The sequence below is a fragment of the Thamnophis elegans genome, chromosome 10 (assembly GCF_009769535.1).
Source record: "Thamnophis elegans isolate rThaEle1 chromosome 10, rThaEle1.pri, whole genome shotgun sequence".
Classification (NCBI taxonomy): Eukaryota; Metazoa; Chordata; class Lepidosauria; order Squamata; family Colubridae; genus Thamnophis; species Thamnophis elegans.
In genome coordinates, this window is record NC_045550.1 from 14,992,414 (window position 1) to 15,016,757 (window position 24,344).

Below are 24,344 nucleotides of genomic sequence, written 5' to 3' on the forward strand. Positions count from 1 at the left end.
TAAGACCAATGTAAATCAGAATTTTAGGTGGCAGAGGTTCATGTAAGCCTCTTTTTTCTGGGGGGGGGGGAGGGAGAAATATATTTGGAGTCAAAAGATCATGAAAAGATCCTGTAAGAGTTTATAAATTAGCCTGTAATTTAGAAACAAGAGAATATGAAATATCTAAATAAAGAAAGCTAAAATACTGAAATCAACATGCATCCAATTTAAGTACATCAACCTACTGGATGTAGAGCATATTTTATAAGTAAAACAAGTATGCATCATTCCTGATCTAAATACTTACATTTATTCAGTTTTATAAAGTGAAGAATAATAAAGCAAGTGACAAATTGTAGTTTCTCCTTTACTTTCACTTTATTTTGATGCACAATTTATTCAGTTCTAATCCTGACATAACAAGGACACTGAAAGAAACCATTTAAACACTATATACATAATATTCATTAAAAAGCTTTGTCTTTGAATATGTATTTAAAGATTTCCTATCTTGGACCTGAACCTATTATACTATATTACCCTGTCCTGAGAAAGTGAACAGGATAAAATCATGAAGCATTTAGAAGGCTTCCAAGCTGCTTTTTCACTATCTAAATACGGATGTTATAATAGTAAGATATATAGTGTATGAAATCAAATATAAAATCTGTTTAACTTTTAAAGGTTATCATGCAGTAACTTCCATTCTGCTTAACTGCCAGTGAAACCTTTTAAAATGAATTCATAGCATAGGTTAAATCAACATCTTTACTCTCAGCCTGGTGGGAATAGAGAAAGTCAATTAATTTCCTGATCTAAAAGAGTGGTTCTGTGAGCAGAGACTTCTATGCAAAATATTTTTTTTTAAAAAAAAAGTCAGGGATTGAAATGTATGAGTAAGTTTCTGATTTTTATCCAAGATGGCATTTAAAATAATTTAAAAACAAATTATTTGAAGAAATGCCATTGATTACTTGGATAAGTCTTATTATACTGGAATTTTTCTTTTTAACTATAAAAAGATCTATGAGGGGAATAAACCTTTAAAAAAACAAAGAATAACACCATGCCTGCTATTTCTTTATCAACGCACAATTGCACTTAAAAGAATTCTTAAAAGTAGTTTGCATAATAGGATGGATTGCTGGTGAAGTATTAAATTCTATATAATTTTGACAATAGTAGTATTTTTGGAATGTGATCTGTTTTGTATCTTTCCTTTATACAGGTAAATATTGTTTAAAACTCATACCATATTATACACCATATCCTACCATACCACACACACCCCTGCACCCCCATACCATTCTCTCTTTGAAAATAAGTCTTAACAAGCAGTTTATGATTGTAGATAATAAAAAATATCTTTCATCTTTTTAATTTTTCAGATTTTATTATTAAAAATATTATTCATAGCTATAAATATCAATTCATTTAGCTTTTGCATAGAAATTACTCTATGTAAGTCATTAACAAACATATGTGGAACATGTGGTTTAAATATTATTTTTTTAAAAAAAACTTTAGCTTTTGTTAAAAACTATTTTTCACTGCATATTTTATTTTTCATTATTTTGCTTGTATTTGAAACAAAATGTTGATGATTTATTTATAAAACTCTTAGGCCATCTTTCTTATACATAAAATCTCTAGGTGACACAATATAAATAAAACCAGCTAAACCAGATTAACCCACCATATAATCCAACCACACCGCTGCGATATGTTATAAACTTACATTTGCTGGGCTCAGTTCTATCCTAGCCCAAAGTCTGAGGAAAGAACTAGCCCTTCAGAAGTTAAAGGGTGGGAGCCAAATATCAAGGAACAGGCGGTTTCAAAGGGTCAAGGCAGCGATTGAAAGTGTTGTCTTAAAGGTCCCATCAGAGGTAACATTTAAGAAAAGGGACCTAGTCTGACCATGTTATCTGATCTGGTAGGATGACTTGGTCCTACAGCCATTTAAGGCTGTAAAGTAGTAACCAACATTGAATTGCACTCAAAAAACAACTAGAAGCTAAGATAGCTTGCACAGCAATGGTTGAATATAGTCAAATCTCAAGCACACACTGCTGCATGCTGGACCAGTAGTAACTTCTAAGTGATCTTTAAGGGTAGGTCCACGTAGAGGACCTTGCTCACTTCAGTAATTCAACAAACAGGTGATCAAGGCATGAGTGACAGTGAGCAAGGCCTCCTGGTCCAGAAAACATGTGATGACAAATGTTTATATAACACAGGGCAAAAAATCAAACGAATGTGAGTTTCCAACATTAAGATTGTGCTCTGAAGATAGAAATCGATCTTTTCTATGTTTAGATTTGTTTTTTTCACAGTGATCCCAACCCTTTAGCATTTATTGCTTATATTATAAGTTAACAAGGTACTAAGATTTAGATACAGTTTCATGATTTCTCACATTCCATTTATGCAAACATACATTTTTGCAAGGTGTGCTTTAAGTTCATACATGTAATAATACATATATAGTATTGCAAAAGTTAAGTTTGTTTTGCAGTAAAAAATTAGGTAAATAAGCCTATAAATGGTTTTTTGCTTTGCTGTGCTTAAAATTAAAATGTATATTTGAGCTCAATTGGAGCTATGCTTTTTTGGTTTACATTTGCTATATGTAAAGGCTGGTTGAATGAGATTCCTTTCATCATGCAGGCATTACTGTCCTTGCTACAGTAATAGAGGCACACGTTGATTGACAATAAAGCTTCAGCTGACAGGCAGTTAGTGGGTAGCTGAAATTGGATTATAGGCTGTTCAAATATATCTGTAATTGTCCCAGATCTATGAGGATCACAAAGTAGCCATTCATTACCTAGAAAAGAAAATGTACACTATTATGATTTTATGATTTCATCTAATCATAAAACATTATTATTATGGTTTGTAGTAAAACAACTATAGAGGAACCAGTAGAAGACTTTCACAGGACAGAATCAGATTAATGCAGGAACTAAATCATAATACAGGAAAAACAAGCTGAAGTATATACCGTATTTTTAGGACTATAAAATGATCCGGACTATAAGACGCACATTAGCTTTAGAGGAGGAAAACAAGAAAAATAAAATCTGTGTCCAGCATCCATCTGATATTCATCTGGCTAGCGTGTTCACGTGGCGGCCCATTTGCTGTGGCTGCCCTTCACCACCGCCATTGTGATCAGTGGCGAATGGACGGCGGTGAAGATCTCTGCCGCCTAGAACAGCTGATCGGTGCCACACCATCCCCCCCCCCCCCGACTGCAAATTCACTCTATAAGATGCACAGACATTTCCACCCACTTTTTTGGGGGAGGGGGGTAAGTCTTATAGTCATAAAAATATGGTAATTATTCAAGTACTCAAAAGTTTATAAAAAAGTATATGCAAATGAAAGAACTTGATATTTATATGCAGGTAATTTTTAAAAAAATTATCCATTTTTTGTTACTCAAAAGTAGCCTCCTTGTGAATGGGATAAAGATTTAACTAGTTCAACCAGCTCCATTTTTTCCAATTGCCTACAAGATTGTAATTAAACTTAGGTCATATAAATTGTTATAAATAAAATGTTTTAATTATGGGCTGTGCATTTAATTTAAAATTACTGTTAGAAAGTCGGGTTTAAATGAAAATTCTGTAGGATAATAAGGATATATCTATCTGTAAGATTTTTTTTAAAAATACTAGGCCTCTACCATCTAAGTCAATGTATTAGGATAACAGAGAAACAGAGACTTAACATATATCCCCTATAAACAGGAACATGGACTCTTTTACCTTCTGCAGTAAAAAACCAGGCACTTGGTGCTTCTTCAGTCAGTTTAGTATTTGGAGGCAAGTTGAGCATCAGCACGAACTGAAGTGCTTGGCCTGGACTTACAGTCAACGAAGGTAGCTGAAAATGTGGAGCCGATTTAGGGAGCATTGGTAGTTCTGTTTTATCAGTCATTTTAATACTCCTTCTAGTTATAGAGTCCACTGTGTCAATATGTAGAAGAGGAAGCTATCAAAGCAATAGAAAACATTAATTTTTGAAATATTCATATTCTAAAGTTTGAAAATGTCTTTATCAGGCTGATTCAGATGGGATTTTTAGAGCAAGTATTGCAAATTGAATTATTGTCAACCTCAGCAAAAACCAAGGAACTGATGCATAAGGTGATTCCTTGGAACCTTTCCATATAAGGAAAGGAATGAGACATCACCAGATGTGGTCCAGACGGTTGTTCCTCATGAGGCAATGCAGGACAATGGTGATAGTTGTGATCTGGAATGTTCTCTATGTTCATTGTCATTTTAGACCCTTGTTGATAAGTCTCTACTTCCTGAGGGTCTTCTTAGTATGAATGTTGGAAGAAAGCTTTCCCACCCTTTCCTCATTTTTAATGAATATATTTTGTATTAAATAAAATGTATTGTATGCATGTATATTAGTTTATGTTGTTGTAATATAGAGTTTTATTATGTATCATTTATGTTTTATTGTAAATTGCTTCAAAATGCTTTGGCATTTGAAGCACTACTCAAATACATTAAGTAAATTACTTGGGTTAGTTTGTTCTGTTCTTGTAAAACAAAACTTCAATCAGGTATAAACATCCCCTTTTTGTGGGAAGGAGAACAAACTCCCTACATACACAGTGGAATTATATTCAAAATGGGATGCAGAAGAAACTCCCTTTTGAAAAGAAGCATGCCTGAAATTAGGCTGTTAATCTGTTTTAGTAAACACTATTATTCCTTCAATTTTCGCAAGTTCAAGTTTCAAAATTGTCTGAATAACAACTGGATAAAAACATATAAAAGTAATAGAATGATTAGCAAGCAATCCCATCAGTCATTCTTTTTGCATTTTGAAAGGAAATCAAAGATCATGCTTTGCAGAAGATGTTTGGTATATTACTATTAAGTAGACTTTCTAGACTGGCATATCTTATACATAGCTTTCCAATGCATTTGTCTTTTTGTTTCAAGTCAAACAAAAGAGTTGATAAATGCTACATTTCTTGGCAGTTTTGACTTGTTTGGATGTATAGGGATGCTCATGCCCAACAGTTATTAATGGTGCTTACAATAAGATGTTTATTACATTAATGTTATTAATGTTATTCATTTTTTACAACTGCTACTACTCCCAATATCACTAAGACATGGTATTTCACTAAAGTTGTGATAACTATGGATTTCCAATTTTAAAAACCCAATAAATATATTTTGGCAATTAGTTTTATATGATGAATTATAAAAAATAAAATAAATATTTGATTTTAAAAATCACTTGAGGAAGCAGCAGATATTCTTTTATTAATGCTGTGACAATACATTTCTTTAAGTAATTTTGCAAAATGTGCTAATAAGGCAAAACCAAGTTCTGAAGACAAGTATAGGATTAATTATACTTCTACTTTTGAAGTAAAAAGAATAATATTGTTTGCACACGCTATCTTAAAATATCCTTTACAATTATTTTACATACATATATAACATACACTTTCTTCAATAATATATGTATCTATATATACTTTTTGACACATTCCAAAGCATAAAAGAAAATCTGATCTCTTCAGACTATAACATCAATCTATCCAATCGGATCTTTTCATTGTTGATGTTGCAGTAATATAGATACAAGATAGCAATATTTGGTCAGTGTGAATGTTTATAAGGACCACAGATTAAACATCTGTCAAAACAGCCAGTACAATCTTGACCTATATATCCAGAGATAAAAGTGTTAGATCATAGGAGTAATTGTTACACTCAATGCTGCACTGGTCATATTGCACTAGAATATTATGTTCCATTTTGGACTATCAAAGCCTAAGAAACAAATTGGAAAGTGGTGAGCTAACAGCCAAAAGAAGACAATAGAGTCTAAATATTATGAACATCTAGTCCAGAATGCAAGGAATAAGCCCACATAACATTTGTGCTTCACAAACACTGGTTAGAATCAGACAGCCCCTAAACTGAAATTATTAAATTATTTTAAAAACTGAGAATGTTTCGTCTGATACCTGTGTGATAAGGTGTGTCTTAGAAGACGATATGGATTTATTCTTCAAAACACTGAATAGTACAATAAGAATGAGAGAGAGAGATCCAATCACAAATAAGAAGGAATTTCTTTGCTGTGAGAATTCTTAAACCATGGATAGCTTGGCTACTCCATCATTGGATGTTTTCAGGTAAAGATTGGACAGCCATTTGTTTGAGATGGTATGAGAATTCCTGCCTGGCTAAATAGCAGGACTAGAAGATATCCAGGACTCTTTCCAACACTATGAGTCTATGATAAAACAGACTCCGAGTATGATATTGAAGCTTCTAATTTCACATGATAAATAAAAGAATATGTTATATGATTTTTAGTCTTTTATAAATCTTATGTGTGATTTTATGACATTTTAATGCATAACTATTTGTTTATGAATTTATTATGCTGACAGTTTTATTGTCTGGCTTGAGTACAGCAAAGGGAAATAATGTTGTTCATTATAATGAAGTACTTGATTTCGAAATGCCCTGAAAGGTGGCTTCCATGACATGGCCAAAGAGAAGCAGCACTGTAGAACATTCTTTGAGGTACATTGGGAATATGCAGGGCTGTCATCCTTCTTGACCATCATATAAGCAAGTCTTAGAGGTGAAAGACTATTTACTGCATACCACATCCCTTCTCACCATTTTCCTAATGGTCTGTTTCAAGCTGCAAGGCTTCTTAATTTAGTAGAGCCCAGACTAATATTAATAAATCCAAATATTTTCTTCATTTGTATTCAAATGATTCAATAATATGGGCCTTATTTCAAGTTTATGGGGAAATGGACTGAAGGAACAAGTGTTTCTTAAAGCAGCTCAATAGAGCAAGATGAGATTAAATCATACCTCAAATATCTATATAAAAATAAGTTCTGAAAGCTGAGGTTCTTCTATCTCGGCTTATTCTAATGGCAGTAGTGTCCTTTTTAACCTCTTAAAACAGATGGAACATTTATTTTAAGCTTAACAGGATATCCTTAACACAAAAGCAATTCTGTTTGCCAGGCGATTATAAAACACTGCAATAATGCATGTATAATGCAATCCAGGTAGTAGAATTAAATTTACTTCTAATTATTTATTTCAAATAAAAAATTCTATCCATATTTTTAATATAGTAACTTACCAGTGAAACAGTACGAGTTTCTAAATCTATCACTTTAATTTGATGATTGTTGGTATCTGCAATATAAAGGAATTGTCCTCCATCTTCAACACATAGGCCTCCTGGTTCATTAAAAGTTGATGTGGTAATGGTGGAACCAATTATGTTGCTTGCTTCTCCTGTACCTGCTAAAGTGGCGCAATTCTTCATTTTGGGATCTACAAATTTAATCTAGAACAAAACAAACAAGACGCCTTGTAGAACATAAAGTAATGTTACGCTATTTCTTTAATTTTTTGAAGAATGTCCTAATAAATCCTATTCATATTCCTTTTAAAATGACTATAAAGAGATTATCTAGAAATTACAAACTACTTTTAAAAAACATATAGGAACAAAGATTGACTAATATCAAAATAATAATCAATGGCAACCCACTGATATTAGACTTAGTACTGGTTCATGACTCAAATTAATAATAGTTCTCACTTTTTTGTATGTACATAACCACCACAGCTATTCTCTTTTCAGATAAGTAACTTTATAGTGTACATAAAAATAGTAAAAAGTAGTGAATAAAACAAATTAAAGGCAAGGAACAATAGTATTTTCTAATACTATTTCTAACAATAGTATTAATTTATTTTATTATGGAAAAATGAAATCTAAACTCAGTTTTCTCCAAAAATATTTATTATAATATTAATTAAACATTCATGGACACCTAACATCAAAAAGCACAACAAAGAATGTTCTTTCTGCGCCAACTCAGTAAGCTCAAACAGCCCAAAGAGCTGTTGATTCAGTTCTACAGAGGAATTAAGTCTGTCATCTGCACCTCTATGACCGTCTGGTTTGGATCTGCAACTATACAAGACAGGCACAGACTTCAACGGATAATTAGAACCGCAAAAAACCAATTGCTACCATCATGCCTTCCATTGAGGACCTGTACACGACTTCGCAACTAACAACAACAACAAATACTGCACAAGTCAAAAAGAGGGCTGTGAAAATATCTACAGACATCCCTTACATCCTGGACATAAATTGTTTCAACTTCTACCCTCAAAACAATACTAAAGGCACTGCACATCAGAACAACTAGACACAAGGACAGTTTTCCCCAAATGCCACCACTCTGCTAAACAACTAATTCCCACAATACTGTCAAATTATTTACTAAGACTGCATTACTATTATTCTTCTCATCCTTCCTAGAATCTATCTCTTCCTACTTATGACTATAACCATGTTGCTTGTATCTTTACAATGTATATTGTTTTATTTGTTTCCTCGTATGATCTGATTGCTTATTAATAATCCATGACTAGCATTAAGTGTTGTATCTTATAATTCTTGATGAATGTATTTTATTTTTCTTTATGTACCCTGAAAGCATATGCACCAAAGACAAATTCCTTGTGTGTCCAATCACACTTCTCCAATAAAGAGAATTCTATTCTATTCTGTTCTCCTCTTTAGCATATTTCTGTTCTTGAAAACCATGCTAGTTTCCACATCAATGCACTGATTCATACATTGCTTCAGTATTTTACTTTTTTTATTATTTATTATTTAGGTTCTACTTTAAATACCCTGCTATATGAACATACTATACTACAGTAAATGTCATATGCACTCTTATTGATATCTTAGAAATTGTTTAGAGCTCAGGGTGTTTTTATTGTCCTTTCGGGATAATGTATTTCCTTTCTTCTTATCTCTTGGCATTCTATGCTTCGTCCTTTTATTCGTTTTTGTGAAGCTGATTGTTTCATTTTAGGCCAGTGATGGTAGTAAAGATTATCAATCACCAAATCAATCAATCATGTATTTTGTTTTTTAAACTTCTCAACCGAAATGTTGAGCAGTTATTTTTTAATGTTTTGTAGGATTGGCCATAGGAGATGAGGACAAAAATGCTACGTAGGAAACCATCAGATGAGGGAGTGCTGCACAATGGAGGGCAAGAGGTTCAGTTTCTTGCACTGTAAAGGACTTTTAGGTTTATAAGATTCTGTAAATGTAGCCTTACAAGAAAATAGAATTAGCTCAAGTAGTGTTTCCTGTCCGGTCTACCTGGTAAGGCTGATATAATCCTCTGTTTTTAAGAATTTCATCAATTCTGCTGAACAATAGCTTTCTCAGTCTTACGCTTGACTATCATTTTTCTGTCATATATTGTATATTAGGTTTTGAATTTTCAATCAAGAAGAATATTTGTAGCTCACAGTGAAAGGTTCTAGGAGCTCTCTGAATTTGGATTTTTTCTTGCAGATGTTTCAGTACCCAAATTGGTAACATTATTAGTCCTAGAGTTGATGGTTTTATCTAGTTTGGGTACTGAAATGTCTGCAAGAAAAGAACTAAGGTCATAGAGCTCTAAAGCTCCCTCAGTTTTGAGATTGCATCATATCAGTTTAACATGTTCCTTTGGTGGAAGTTTCATTTTTGTGGCCAATCTACATTAATTCAACAGCTATACATTAATGATCTTATCTCTTCTTGCTTTACCGCGAATGCTTCTTAAGTAACCCATTCCCATTGCATTTAGCATTTATTTATTCTCATACCAAACTCTCACTTCTGTATAATAAAGTAGGCAGAAGAACATTCTTATGCACAATCTGTCTGCTTCTTTTGATCAACATTAATTTCTTTTGACAGATCACATATTACCCTCTTCTTTTCTAACTTTATTTTGACATATTTAAGTATCTCCAGCCATTTCCATATATTTAATATACATTTTAACAAGGAACACAAATTCATCAACTTGCTGTAATGTTTATGGATTAGATTCATAAATGTGACTAGTATAAAATTCACAAATAAGAGATTAAATCATAAAGCAATGGAAACTTTAACCTCTAAGATAGAGCTAGGTTTAGGAGGCTAGATTTTTGCAAGTCAGAAATGTTGGCTATTTCAATAATCAACACTACCAAGATCCAAGGCTACAAAACACAAAGCTGCAGGAAAGGTGCGGAAAAGAAACATAGGCATTAACCATTGGACTATAAGAACCACCTTCAACTGAAGCTGACAAAAGGTAATCACTATTTATAATCATTTCATCCTAGTATGCAATAAAGAGCCTTGTCTAGCTCTGATGTGCTGTGTGTCTGGCTAGGTTTTAGTAAGTTGAATCATGGGAGCTAACCATTCTTCAGTTTGTTGGGTAAAAAAAATAAAGAAATATTTTTAATCATTTTGATTCCATGTTTAGTACTTTTACCTGTTATTCATCAATGGCTAGAATTCATTTGAGGTACTTTATGTACTTATGTACTTGAAGTACTTTTGTGGTACAAATTCAAAACTAAAATATCATTTGCAATATGAAATATAAAAAGAAACTGTAAAAATATATGCAAATATACAAAGAGAGATACCGCTGTATTCTTCAATACAAGGTTTGATATTACTGAATAATAAACTAGATTTTCTAGTGAAAATGAAGTATGCAAGCTCACCTTATGATTATAGGAATCTGCAACGTAAAGGAGGCTTCTTTTCTTGTCCCAAGCTACTCCTAATGGGTGCTGTAGCTTTGCATTGGTCCCAGATCCATCAACATCACCAAAAGCAAATAAATTCTTAAAAAAAATATTTGGGAGGCATTGCATTGATGATTCAATTAAAATTTTTAATTAAAGTTAATAATAATCAGTGTGACTTGCTAAAACATTAACTTGAATTCAAAGTAGATTCATAAAAAACATTTTTTCTTGACAATAAGCAATAATTTGGCATTAATCTCAGAACTAAACTATATATATCTATTGGGTTATCGCTCTAATCATGAAAAGTGTTACTGTTTCAGACCAGAAGGCTCTGCCGAGAATGGTGAGGAGAGCAGAAAAGATTATTGGAAGTTCACTTCCCTCTATCCAGGACATGGCATATAAGTGATGCTTGCCAGGGCATGCAGTATTGTCAGGGATTCTACATATCCTCTCTATGACTGGTTTTCCTGGTTATCTTCTGGAAGGAGACTTTGCAGTATCCGAAGTAGAACAAATTCTGTAATAGCTTTGTACCATATCGTATCAACCTTGTTAACTCTCAAGACTTTTTCCCTCTCTATGTATTAAAAATTGACTACGATTTACACAAACACACAGACACACATGTGGTGCAATGTCTGTATAATTTGGCATTTGTTGATGTTGCTGCTGTCATATTTTTTTTTTCTGAGAGCAGTTCATAGGAATTTTATTTTAATGTATGTCATTGTGTATACCGGAAAAGACAATAAAGGTATTTCAATTCACTTCAATTCAAAATTTTATCCTGCCATTTCACAGTATCAATTCAGATATTTAAAATAAGAATTATTATATACACTGAAACAGAGTGAATTCTATTCAAAGGTTTTTTTTGTTGATCTTGAAAATGTGGAATATTCCTAATCTAGCTCTTGGCGCTCATGTATCTGTTTTTATGCAGCAGAACAATAAAAGTAGGGAGCTGTTCCAATACCTGTGTTTTGCTGATGTGTGAATTTTGCCACTTATCATGATTTTCTGTTTTTAAAATTATTGTGGTTAGTTTTCTAAGTTTTTAAATATTCATTTTAATTGGTTTGCATTGGATTATTTTTACCTGTTATGAGTTGCTCAGAATCACTTAAAGATGGGCAACCAAAACAAATCAAAACAAATCTAATCTAAACTCAAAGAAATGAGAGATCATTTTTTCTTCTGAATCAGTAAGTGATGCAATGACATACGGTTATGTATTAAAGATTCTTAATGAAGCACTTAGACTAGCCCTTTGGTTCATCTTCATGATTACAAAACATTGAGACCATTTTTTGATTATTTTTTTTTCACTTATGCCTGCCTTCATTTCAGAATATTAATGGCTATTTTTAAAATATTGTGATTAAAGATATGAATGGCAAAATTCAACTTTTGTTATCCATTGATAAGAGAAGATTGTTTATTATTTAATATAGCAACTATTTTTCCTAAAACAAAATTTGAAAACAAATCTTCATTGTACCTTCTGGTTTCACAGCTGATATATCTGCTTGCTGGCATGAATCTGGTGATTATTAGCAGACTAATTCAATTGTACTGAAAGTTAATCTTTTTTTAATGATCTCAATTAACTATTGTAGTAAGTAACAAATAAAATGTGATAAATTGGCATTTAAAATAAGCTTGTATACATAGGGTCAGAGATTTTCTGATCTGGCTGTGTAGGATCAAAGGAAACACAGAGAAATATAGATTTAGATTACCATTGGATCTCTCTCGCCTCCTACAAGGTGTTTCACAGTACCATCTTTTAGAGAAATTGTTCGCACAGTACTACTCTCACTGTCTGCAACAAAAAGGCAACTCCATGGATCTTCAGCAGCAACAGAGAGACCAGAAGGCTGAGCAAAGCCTGCTTTGTGGGGATATGCATTGTTTCGGTTTTCTTCATTTCCACTTCCAGCAAACCGAAGACAAGTTCCTTTCTTCAAATCACTTTAAAAAAAGGATGGGTGTGAGATTTACATAGGCTCTACCTGCACTTAAACAAGTTTACACAACATGTTACATTCAATGTGTTTGACATTGTGAACAAAAATAAGCTTTCTTTTCCATATTTTTTAAAATTATGAAATAATTCAAAATGTATTTTATGCAATGGTCAGTGAGTATAATACACACAGAGAGAGGGAGATTTCTATAATGTACGTAACACGTGCTAATATTTTTTAATGTTATTTCTTTTATAACTTATTTTTCTCCAAGAAGTCAATTATCTTACAAGATAGATTTAGTTCATTTTACCTCCATAATAGCAACCCTTTCCTAGCAACCAATCAAGAAGACAACTTGATTACAGCAGTGATAAATGTACTGTTGAAAGATCTGAAGGGGCAGGTCAGGGTAGATTATCCAGGATAAGGTCCATCTATGTGGTCATTAAGAGTTGAAACCAAGTTGTTGGTTGATCATCATCAATGAATCAATCAACCATTGCTTTAATGAAAAGAGGACATGCCTATTCAAATTCTCATTATTCAAAATAGTTTGCATTTCTTTCTGAATAGTTGGATAAATTAAAACTAGACTGAGAAGGTATGCATAACAATATTTATTAGTGTTGCACTATCAGATTATTATCAGCTATTCCTAGGCGAGATGAGTGGCAAGCAAGTCTAATAAATAAATACTGTAAACAAATAATATGAACATAGGATGATGGTAAGGCAGTCTAATATTCAAGCATACCTTCCTTTAGGAAGTTTTCCAATTTCCAACATAAGTGCCCAGATTTGATGTATGCCTGCCATGGCAATCCAAAGAACACCATCTTCATAAGTTGCTGAAACAATAATAACACATGATTAAAGTGACAATAAATGACCTTTGGGTAGCAAATTGCCTCATTTCTTATATAAAAATAATTTCAAATTGCTCTGTAGACATGTTTTCATTCTCAATTTGGATGATTCAAATGCTCAATATATATATAATTCTATTTTTATAATACTGTACAAAATTTATCCCCACCAGCAATTGTGCCTGCACTTTTCAAGCTAAATTAATCTAGGCTTTAAATACTTACCAGGTGCTTATAAAACTCTAAGTATATTCAAAAAAACAATTTCCAGAGCAAGAAATGCCATAAAAACATTTACCATTTCCTAAAATGAGAAATGTTTGTAATCATTGTGCAACTAATGATACATCAATGGTGAGTAGTGTGGGACTGAAGTTTGTTAACAATTACAACTAATATGAAAGGTAGCAAAGGACTAATATTAATTCTTACCATGATTTGAAATAATTTGTATCACTGGATTGCTTAACACTGTAGCAGTTTACAGTAGTATCTAATTATGATTCTTGTTGTTCTAAGGCTCTAATTCAGCAAAGAATTAGACTGTACTACAAGAATAAAAATATTTTTGATAACTTCTACCTGTTTGATTCAGAATTTTGTAGTAATCTCAGAAGAGTCACTTTGAATCCTGTGATGAGTGGCAAATAAATTTGACTTAACTAGAACTTGATAACTTGGATCGAAAGACAAAACTAATGACAATGCACCATGCTCTGCACCTAAAAACTGATGTTGCTCTATTGCACTTGCCAAGCTCTCAGGTGACAGAAGTCTCTTACAGGTGAAACAAACTGTGGAAGATGAAAAACACGGTTTAATTGACTACATTAAAAAAAAGCAAAAGAACCTCTGCTGAAGGAGATGAACAAGGGAAACCTCTTGAAAACAAGATTGAAAGCAGAATATCGAAAGGAAACAATTGAGCACCAGGTTTTTTAATTGGAAAAAGAAGCTTATGTAGTCACTACCTGAACGACATTGAAGAAAAGGTAGATACAAAGCTAAGATGGAGCTGGTTGAGATCAGGAGTGATGAAGAAAGAAACGGAAGGCTTCATTTTGGTTGCCCAAGAATATGCCTTGCAGATCCAAAAGAGATCAAAAAAAGGAAAAGCAAAAATTCAACATGTCAGCAACAACAGCAAATGTTGCTTATGCAATGAGAAAGATGAAATAGTAGATCACTTTATCAGTGGCTGTAGCAAAATCTCAGACTGATTATCTATAACATCATGACCGAGCTGCCAAAATTATACATTGGAAGCTTTATCAGAAGTTTTTGTTCAAATGCAGCAAAAATTCCTGGAAACACCAAATTGACAAAGTTCTTGAAAATGAACAAGTCAAGATCCTTTGGGACATTTGGATCCAAATAGATATCTGGTCCACAATACCTCTGACATAACTATTGTGGAAAAGAAAAAAAAGTCTGGTTCATTGATATTGCAATTCCAAGTGATGCATGAATTGAAGAGAAACAGCTAGAAAAAAATTATCAAAGTATTCTGATTTGCAAATTGAAGTTGAGCAAGTAGGGAGGAATAAATTAATGGTTGTACCAAGAATATTAGGAGTCCTTGGAGCAATAACCAAAGGACTGCCCAGATACATGGATGTTTTGAACTTATGACACCTAAATATCATGGCTTTGCAGAAACCCTACTCAGAACTGCATATATATACTCAGATGCTACCTTAATATAGGAATCCCCTACCCTCGGTCTGTAGACTGGCACCAGTCCGTGGCACTTCAGAAAGCAGTTAGTGCAAACAACTGATGTCCCATCTGCGGGATGCAGGCAGTACAAAAAAACACATTTATTCCAGTTCGCAGAAAAACCTCTCACCATCGAACTGATCCAAAAGGTTGAGGAACGCGACCTTAATAGCTCTTAGATTTGGTTAGGACTTGAACTGTTAAGTTTTTACCAGCCCCAGACTGTGAATTATATTGAAGATTAAAAAAATATTTTAAAAATAATAATATAAGAGTTAGCATAAGGAGATAGAAAAGAATTTTTAAAATTAACAAAAATTGATTTAATCTAGTAGCCTAATGTCAGTACTGTCATTGCAAAGGTTACCCAAATCAAAAAGCTAGTGATGTATTACAAAGGCCTATATTGTGTATCATTAAATTATATCATATACTTTCTTGCATTAGCTCAATCCAGTAGGAAGGTCATGAGAAGGCCTGTTTAGACTTCTCACACTTGAAATGAGAGCTAAAGTGTCTTTCTCTGCTGTTTCTCCTGTATTTCAGAACTCCAGAGGTTTGTGAAGGCCCTTCCCTCTAAGAATTTTATAAAGGTGTTCAATACCATTCTGCTATTAACTAGTACAAATAGTTCTCAATTTATGGCAACAATTGGGACCATAACTTCCATAGTTAAACAATACGATTGTTAATTGAGTCATTCCTGATTTTACCTTTTATCCAGTCATTAAGTGAATAAACATGATTATTAATTGAATCACATAGTTGTTAAATGAACCTGGTTTCTAGCATTGCCTTTTGGAAGGTCGCAAATGGCAATCATGTGACCCTAGGACCCTGCAACCATCATAAATACTTCCTGTTTGCCAAATGATTGAAATATGATTATGTGATTCCAGAGATACTGTGATAGTTATTGTGAAGACCAGATCATCTTTTTCAGTGCTGCTGTAACTTTAATATCATTAAACAAATAATTACTGAGCATAGTTGCTATCTTGAGGATTTCTATAAATCTAGCTCTTTGTTTTGATTCAGAAATATTTGCGGTCCTGCAGTACATTTCAGCAACTTAAATATTTGATTATATCTTATCAATTTAAGAATTCCAAAAAGACAAAAAACAACTTTGATCAGAAATCGTATACTCTGTTAAGGTGGCCAAGTTTGTGATTTTAAAATCAGCCTGAAGTATATTTCTAAGCAGAAAGATATTTCTTAGAAATACAATTTCCTACTTGCTTTTCCCATGTGATGAGTTCAGGCAAAGGAAAAGGAAGAAATCATTTTAATTTCTTTTGTGGAAGTAGCCTTAATTTCCAAAGGCTGTGTTGTCCAATAAAAGCAAAAAGATTAGGGGTATGGATGGAAAATGATACTGTATTGACGCAATACCATTGTGTGCGTGATTTGAATCTTTTAAGAGCTGATGGGTTTCCCTTGTTCTAAATTATTATAGAGGAAAATATGTATTAATTATATAACACACACATATGAGCTTCTAAATTTCGTTTTGGAATTTATTTACACTGTACAATTAATAGCTCTGAAAAACCTTTGTAACCTCAGTGCTTCCCAAGGGATTCATCATTTCCTGAAAAATAATAATTTCTTTTCTGGGAAAATATTGTAATACATTTAATAGATATAATAAGTGAACAGTATAAAAGTAGAGCGCATTCTGGTGGACACTATTACGAACTGGTACTTGGTCTTATAACTAAAAATTATAACAAAAGCTCCCTATGATACAAATATTGGGAATTTCCAAGTTATCTGGTGAATTTTTGTCATTAACGTCATTTGTCATTCCTTAAAAACAAAACAAAAATACATGAAATAATCAATAATGAAATAATAAAATTGTGATTCAAACAGAAATGCCATTATCATCCAATCGACCCTCCAAAACATCACATATCGTAATCCAAAGCCCAAAGAAAGAACCAGATCCTGACAGGCTTTCTGAAACCTTTCAGAAAGAATAGGGCCAACTTTGTGGCAAGAAGAAAACAGTTAATAAGAACTACCACTGAAAAATCTTTCCTCCTGGAAATATCTAGAATACACCTTGCCTGTCAGAATTTGTGGGAAAGGCAACACCATAGGGAAAAGGCAATCCTGTAAGTAACCCAGTTGTGTGCCATGTAGGGCTTTAAATATGATATATATTATCTTGAATTGCATTCAGAAGCCAATTGAGAGATCATGTGAAGTCCTCAATTAACAACCGTGCGGTCCTGAAGTTACAACAGCAAATAGGATTGTTGGGATTGCATTCGCTACTTAATGAGCTCATGCGATGTCACACTTTACAAATGCCTCACTTAGCAATAGAAATTAGACTCCCAACTGCCATCATAACCTGAGGATTACCTTTAGTAGCTATGCCACAGTCTTTGTTTAGAAAAGTTCAAATGCAAATAGAATTAAATGGTACTGTTGGAGAAGAAAAAAGAAATATTGCTACTGAATTCCTCTGGATATTCAAAGAAACTGGTAATGTGAGTATGTCCCTTTCATAAATATTACTGCATAATCTGAGATAAGGAAGCAGGATCCTGCTGTACTTTTAAAAAAAACCTTTATGATACACAAAATGTATTTCTATAGCTAACCTGTAATGAGTTTTCATTACAGAAATGGGTCAATGGCCCTTCTAAAACCACTACTATCTGCAATAATATTAGCATATTATCTTCAGACTAAAAGCCAGTTTAGTGTAGTGGTTAAGGCATTGATTAGAATCCGGGAGACTATGAGTTTAGGCACAAAATCAGTTGTATGACTTGGGCCAGTCATTTTTTTCTCAGTCCTAAGAAGAAGGCAATGGCAAACAACTTCTGAAAGCTTTGCCAAAAACAGACAGAAAGAACTGAATACTACTGAACAGAAAAAAATGTGGAATATATATCGGTCTATTGGCCAATGTTGGTTGCTAGAAATCTTTCTTCTTTAAATAATATCAATTCATAGAGTTGACAAACATTGACCCAAGATATATTAAACTCCTAATGGTATCTGATAGTTTCTGCTATGGAACATTTGATTCTATTTTTAAATAAAAATCAGAAACTCTTGCCAATAAACCACTGTTATAAGCAATCTACAATAATTCTGCAATAATATCTATTTATTTTTGGAGAATAAGAAAAAAAATTGAATTGAATTGAGTTGCAGAATCAGGCGAGTTATGCATTAAAGTCCATTAATGTGAAGAGTAATGTTTTCAATCACAAACTATCTTTTAAATAGGACAAATGTACATTAAAATGGTTGTCATTTTTTTTTACAAAATACTTAAATACTGTCATGTGTTGTTTAGTATTATATACACTTGTCCTTCACCAGGACTTTTTCTCATATATGCATATTTAAAAATTGTTTAATTAAAATCCTTATTTTATGTGGCATTATAGTTACTTTTGCTCACTATGCAAACAAAAGCCTGAATCATAGCTACACTTATAGATGATAACACCAAGGTCTTAGATCTGTGTCTTTCAGAAAGAATGCAGCTATCAAGAACACTTCACACTTCAACCAAAAATGCGTTTAGCACTGCTTGATTTCAATAGCACTGAATAAAAATAGATGAGAATGGAAAGAACATCCTCTGCATGAACATGTTGAAAAGCACATGGTCAGTAATAAAGTAGTAAGATGCCAATGCTATTCAGAAGCACTAGTCGGAAAATTTATTATTTTAAAAGTTAAAATATAAGTATTCCTATTAAATTCAGAAAAAGATTAAACTATACATGTTGAAATTGTCTTTGTTGTTACAAAATGAATGCATGTTCCTAAAAAAAATTGCTTGTCTTGATGTCTTAAATGAATATACACATGTTGTCATGTAATATAATTAGAGCCAGACTTTTGTCCCTATGACCATGTAATTTATATTTTGTACTACCATTTTGTTTAATCTTACTGAAAAAAGCAATGTAAATATACATTTGATTGAATCTAATTTTGCTATTCAGGTTTTACGTATTTGCTATTGAAAAGAGCATTTTACTCTTTACGATTAAGCTCCATTAAATAAAATGGGTCTGTAACCTTTCCCCTTTTACTTACATATCTGAGAACAAAATATTTTGCATTAATATACATGAATAAAATGAGTAGCAAACCATTTTAGAACAGTAGTCTTAAACAAGAATGATCCTGAATAAACTGTATTTAGTATTAAAACATGAAAAATATTCAACATTTTTAACTTTATAATAAATGAAGCAAAATTATTTTATAGTGCAATCTGAATTGGTCATTGGGACCAAATGTTTGTTCTTCCAAGCTTTCAGATTTATACTTAACCCATTGCTAGCATAGTATTTATGTGGTGCCTGATAGTGTTTGGCTGTGAGTTGTTGATTGGGATGTCCATTGTTGGCTTTAAAATCTGTGTGATAGAAAGATCATTTGGAGATAGGAGAAACTTCTAATGTAAATTACCAGATTCCCTGAATCTGCCCCTGTCACTATGTAGCACAAACGGAAGGTAGTAACTACCAGATCACAAGAATACAAACAAGCGATTAGACGACAAGACCTGAACCCACTGATAGTTTTACATTGCAATGAATAAGGACATGCATTCAATTTCACTGCTACTAAGACTGTTGGCTGAACAGGGAAAAATAGTCAGATAAATGATTGAAACCTGGGAAAGGGCCTCTTGACAGTCACCAGGAGTGTTTATTACCATCATCTTACCAGGTACATACAAACCAAGACCCCAGCAGGATAAGGAAGCAACAATCAACAACTTAATACTGGCCATCAATATCCCAATCAACAACTAATAGCCACACACAACCAGGCACCATTTAAATACTATATCCTGAAGATTCCCTGAAGATTCCCTGAAGATAGGCTTCCAGCATGAGTTCAAAAGCTTTGAAGAATAAACTTCTGGTTCCAATGACCAACTCAGACTGGATCCTGCAACATTATCCTGGGACATGTATATTTGCCTTCATTTGCAAAGTTATTTTGCTACAAGATACACAATTATATATTTAATATACAGGCCATGTATCTGAGCATAAAACTGAACACATGAGTAAAAACCTTTTCAACATAGAAATTATTGTAAAAGCTGATGATTCATAATCCTCTGTGCTCATGATATAAGGGAAGGGATACTGTAAGTACAAGAAAAAAATTAGATAATGGGCAATGGTATTAAAAAGACTAAAATCTTTGAAAAAAGCATCATAAATATAAAATATAAAGATCATAAAAAATACCTAAGCTTCCCAAAGTTATATCCCATGGAGAACTAATAGGTTGCTCATCTCCTTTGGCTCCTCCTTCCTTATCAGTGCCTTGTATTCCAACTCCTGCAACAGTGCTCACTAACTCCAACCGCAGGTCAATCTAGAATCAATTATTGATTTATTTAATAAAAGAAAATATGTGTAACTCAGGGTTGATCTGTGGAATTCCTGGCATTTTCTGAGTTTATTACTAATTAAAAACAAGCAAACTCAAAGAGCACAAATTCACATTAATTTATTTTTCCAGTAAACTTTTAAAACAGCATATCTTTTTATACTGTTAACCATTTTAGCAAACTATCTTTAATACTGTAATATTTATTTTGAATATACTATACTTGTGCAAGTAGGAAGAATTAATTTGTGCCCTTCTTTATAGTTTAGTAAAGAATTTATATCTGTCTACTAGGAATTACAATGGTTTTCTTCAATAAAACTTTGGTTTTGAAAGTGTGGTCAGGGACCCTGAGAACTTTTCAGGGAGTCTACAAGTCAAAGATACAAATACTTAAATGTTATAAGTTTTAATTTCTAATATGCTGATCCAGAAATCTAAACCAAAACTCTTTGATATCCTCAATCATTTCTAAGAATGATTGATATCCTCAATTATTTTCAAGAGGTCCTGAAACCAAAATGTTTGGGAACCAAATTACAAGACCAAATATTTAAGGCAAATGACTTCTATGAAATGAGATAATAAAGTTCATTAATTGAAATAAAAGTTATCTTAAATCAGTATCTACAGGGCTAGTCCACAATATAAATTAATGATAAAAAAGTTTATGTACAAAAATATAGAGCACTATAAATGAAAATCTGGCTTTTTAAATCTTAATTCTAAGAATAGCGAGTAGACATGGTAATCATTTCAGATGTTCCAACTCAATAACAAATACTAACATGGAAAATTTGGAACTTCTTACTAACACTACATGACAATTAGAGATGATTTCATATATGCAGAATCTAAATTGGTTGGAGATGATTATCAGCACTCAGATACAGAGATTTTGCGATGCCAATGAAAATAAGGTTTGATATGGAACCTTACAAAGTTATGAAATGGTTTCCAATGGAAAGAATATGAATGAGATACAATGCATATATGCACATTGTTCTATGCAGAGAACAACTGGTTTCTAATGGTCCGTGTCCTTATTTAGCAACTGCCTCAGACAGTGATTGTTGGCAGTTATGATAACAGTGATAAAAAAATAACTTTTGAGACCATTATCTTCATTTATAAATAAAAATATATGAGAAAGAGACTTTGCAGCATCTCTCTGTCACGTTTGTCATTCAAATCAGCTCACATATGTGGTCCTATGCCTGACCTGTTTTCTCTCCCCATTCCACCCCTTTGCAGAGTGAAGAGATGGCCTGATCATGCTCCTTCTTCCTGAGTTGCTTTTCTCTGCAGTGCAGCTCTTTCCTGAAAGGTGCTAATTGCAGGTTAGCAAACTCAGATCTGTGACCCTAATTAGTTGATTAGAACCCTCCTGCTGCCTGCCACTGACAAGAATGTAATCAATTTCACAATGAAGGCTTTTTGGCTTCTAAGCAGCTCAGAGCCACACGTGTGCAGCGGGTGCTTACTCACTAATAATTTTTCCTCTCCACTGAATGTAAACGCACACATTAATTTCCTTCTTGCTAATTATCTTAGCATTGGGAGTGTGTTCCAAAGGGTAGGAGAGTGGTGAAAAAAAAAGACTGTTAGGTTTGCCTTTTTTCTCAGCTTCTTTGTATGTGAATATTCTTCACCGTTGGGACTCGACCCATTGTTTGGATCCATATGCCTCTGATGCCATAAAGCAAAGGAAAATTGAAGTAAAATCATAAGCCCAGTTGCAGTCATGTGATTTTTCATGTAATGACAAAGTGGTTGATCCCAACTGCAGTTGCTGAATGAAAATTATGTGCATTTGGTAAATTGCTTTAAAAGCTTATACATAAAGAAAAACAATACTTTTTTCTATGTACTTGGAATAAAAATATATTTAGGAATACTACTGCTGATCACATTGCATAGCCCTTGAATAATTGTGTCAGCATAGTTTTCTATCCATTAAAAAATTCAAGATAAGGACCAGGTTAGGGACAGATTGTCTATGTTGTTGCTATATTGGTACTGACAAGATAGAATGTAATCAATAAATTTACCTTTCTAATTAGATGGTTTTCTGTATCTGCTACATAAATAATACTGTTCTTTATGGCAACTCCTTGTGGAGAATTGAATGATGCTTCTGAAAAATTTCCATCATTTCTTCCACTGTCTGGTCCTTGAACAAAAATAACATAAAACAAGAGTATAACTTTTGCTAGAGGTCAACAATGGATACAGTCATGTCAGATTTAGGGAAAGAATTTTATTTTACATTAATTAGAAGAGCAAAACAGCTATGGGTCTAATTGAATCAAATCAATATTAGTTGATATATTTAATATTTTTCCACAGAAAAGTGTAGAGATTTTCTTTTTCAAAAAGAATTTTTAAACTTATAGAATGCCTTGTAATATAATCCATTAATCTTTAAACATTAACAAAAACACATATTTATTGCATTTACAATAACTACCTTTAAAGTTTCAGCTTTCAAATACAAGGAATTGTATAATACAATGCAAAATGGAATGCAATGCCAAGAAAACATGCAGTCAGATATGTGCTACAATAAGCAATCAGTAATTGAATTTCACATAGTCTACTTATGTTATTTGTAGTGAACCAGTTTCAGAAAAATGTATAATTTTCATAACATTAAATTTTGTATAATTATTATAACTGAGAATTAGATAATTATTTATTTGCAGCTCCATATACACTCCATATACACTCAAAGAAGCATTTTGTAGACATGGAAACTAATTTTAATATAGTTTTCTATGCAATATTAAAGATTTGTAGAAGACAGGCAGAATTCAGAATTTGGCATGGGGGTTGTCAAGGTAAAATACAAGGTTTTAAAATAATTATTTTATTTCAATTTAATTAACAAAACAAACCAATAAAATATAAGACCTTTAAATATATTTAGATGACCCTTACCTCCAATGATGTGCAGAATATGACCATTTTTTTTCACAACCAAAATCCTATGATGCCCAGTATCTGCTATTACCAAGATGTTTTCAGAACTATCTACTGCAATTTTCCCAGGGAACAGCAAAGGTGAAGATGACAAAGAGTCTCTATATAACTGTGTTCTTATTCTATTACTATTAATTTGCCTTTGTTCCTTGTAGTATTTTAAGGCTGTAGATGTAAATAGAAATAGTTTGTCCTTGTGCCCTTCGCCAATCAGACTGAACAAGATATTGCCACGAGGTCCAACAATTACCAAGGTTGGCCAGCAGGATACTTCTAGCTCATGCCAGAGAGTTGCATTAACATCATTTACTACAGGATGAGTGATGTTGTATCTAAGAACAGCACTTTTGATGTTATCCAAAACTTTTTCGTTTGGAAATTTTGCTGAGTGAACACCTATAACAAGGACACCATCTGAAAGCATAGTTAAGAAAGAAACAATGGGGTTAACAGGATCAATGAAACATTTAAATATAATATATATTCAATAAACCTAGTTGGAATGCTGTTCTGTTGTATAGGATAAGCTAGACAGTTATACTATGGATGTGGTTCTCAGCAAGAGCGAACATGTAAAAAATCATTGTAAAAATAGATAAGTCTGTACTACCAGTGTTATAAAATATGTTAGAGGCTTATTGCTCGTATTGGATCTAAATGCAGTTCTTCCCTGTTGGCTTAACTCTCTAATTCAAATAGATCACTTTTCCTCACCCTGGAAGCAGACAGCATAAGCTGACTTCATATGGGTTATCTCTATTACA

The 24,344-nt window shown here is 32.8% G+C and overlaps 1 protein-coding gene across 1 annotated transcript in view; it reads right to left on the reverse strand.

Moving 5' to 3' along the window:
* Positions 1 to 851: 851 nt before the first annotated feature.
* NHLRC2 (NHL repeat containing 2) overlaps positions 852 to 24,344 on the reverse strand; it is a 32,422-nt gene continuing 8,929 nt past the window's right edge. The window contains exons 3-11 of the mRNA XM_032225314.1: positions 23,539 to 23,994; positions 22,650 to 22,771; positions 20,454 to 20,583; positions 13,368 to 13,461; positions 12,383 to 12,614; positions 10,608 to 10,730; positions 7,150 to 7,359; positions 3,759 to 3,984; positions 852 to 2,812 (exon numbers count right to left, since the gene is read on the reverse strand). Of these exons, the coding sequence (XP_032081205.1) occupies positions 2,556 to 2,812; positions 3,759 to 3,984; positions 7,150 to 7,359; positions 10,608 to 10,730; positions 12,383 to 12,614; positions 13,368 to 13,461; positions 20,454 to 20,583; positions 22,650 to 22,771; positions 23,539 to 23,994 (1,850 nt within the window). The 3' untranslated portion in view covers positions 852 to 2,555. The remainder of the gene's footprint in view (positions 2,813 to 3,758; positions 3,985 to 7,149; positions 7,360 to 10,607; positions 10,731 to 12,382; positions 12,615 to 13,367; positions 13,462 to 20,453; positions 20,584 to 22,649; positions 22,772 to 23,538; positions 23,995 to 24,344) is intronic.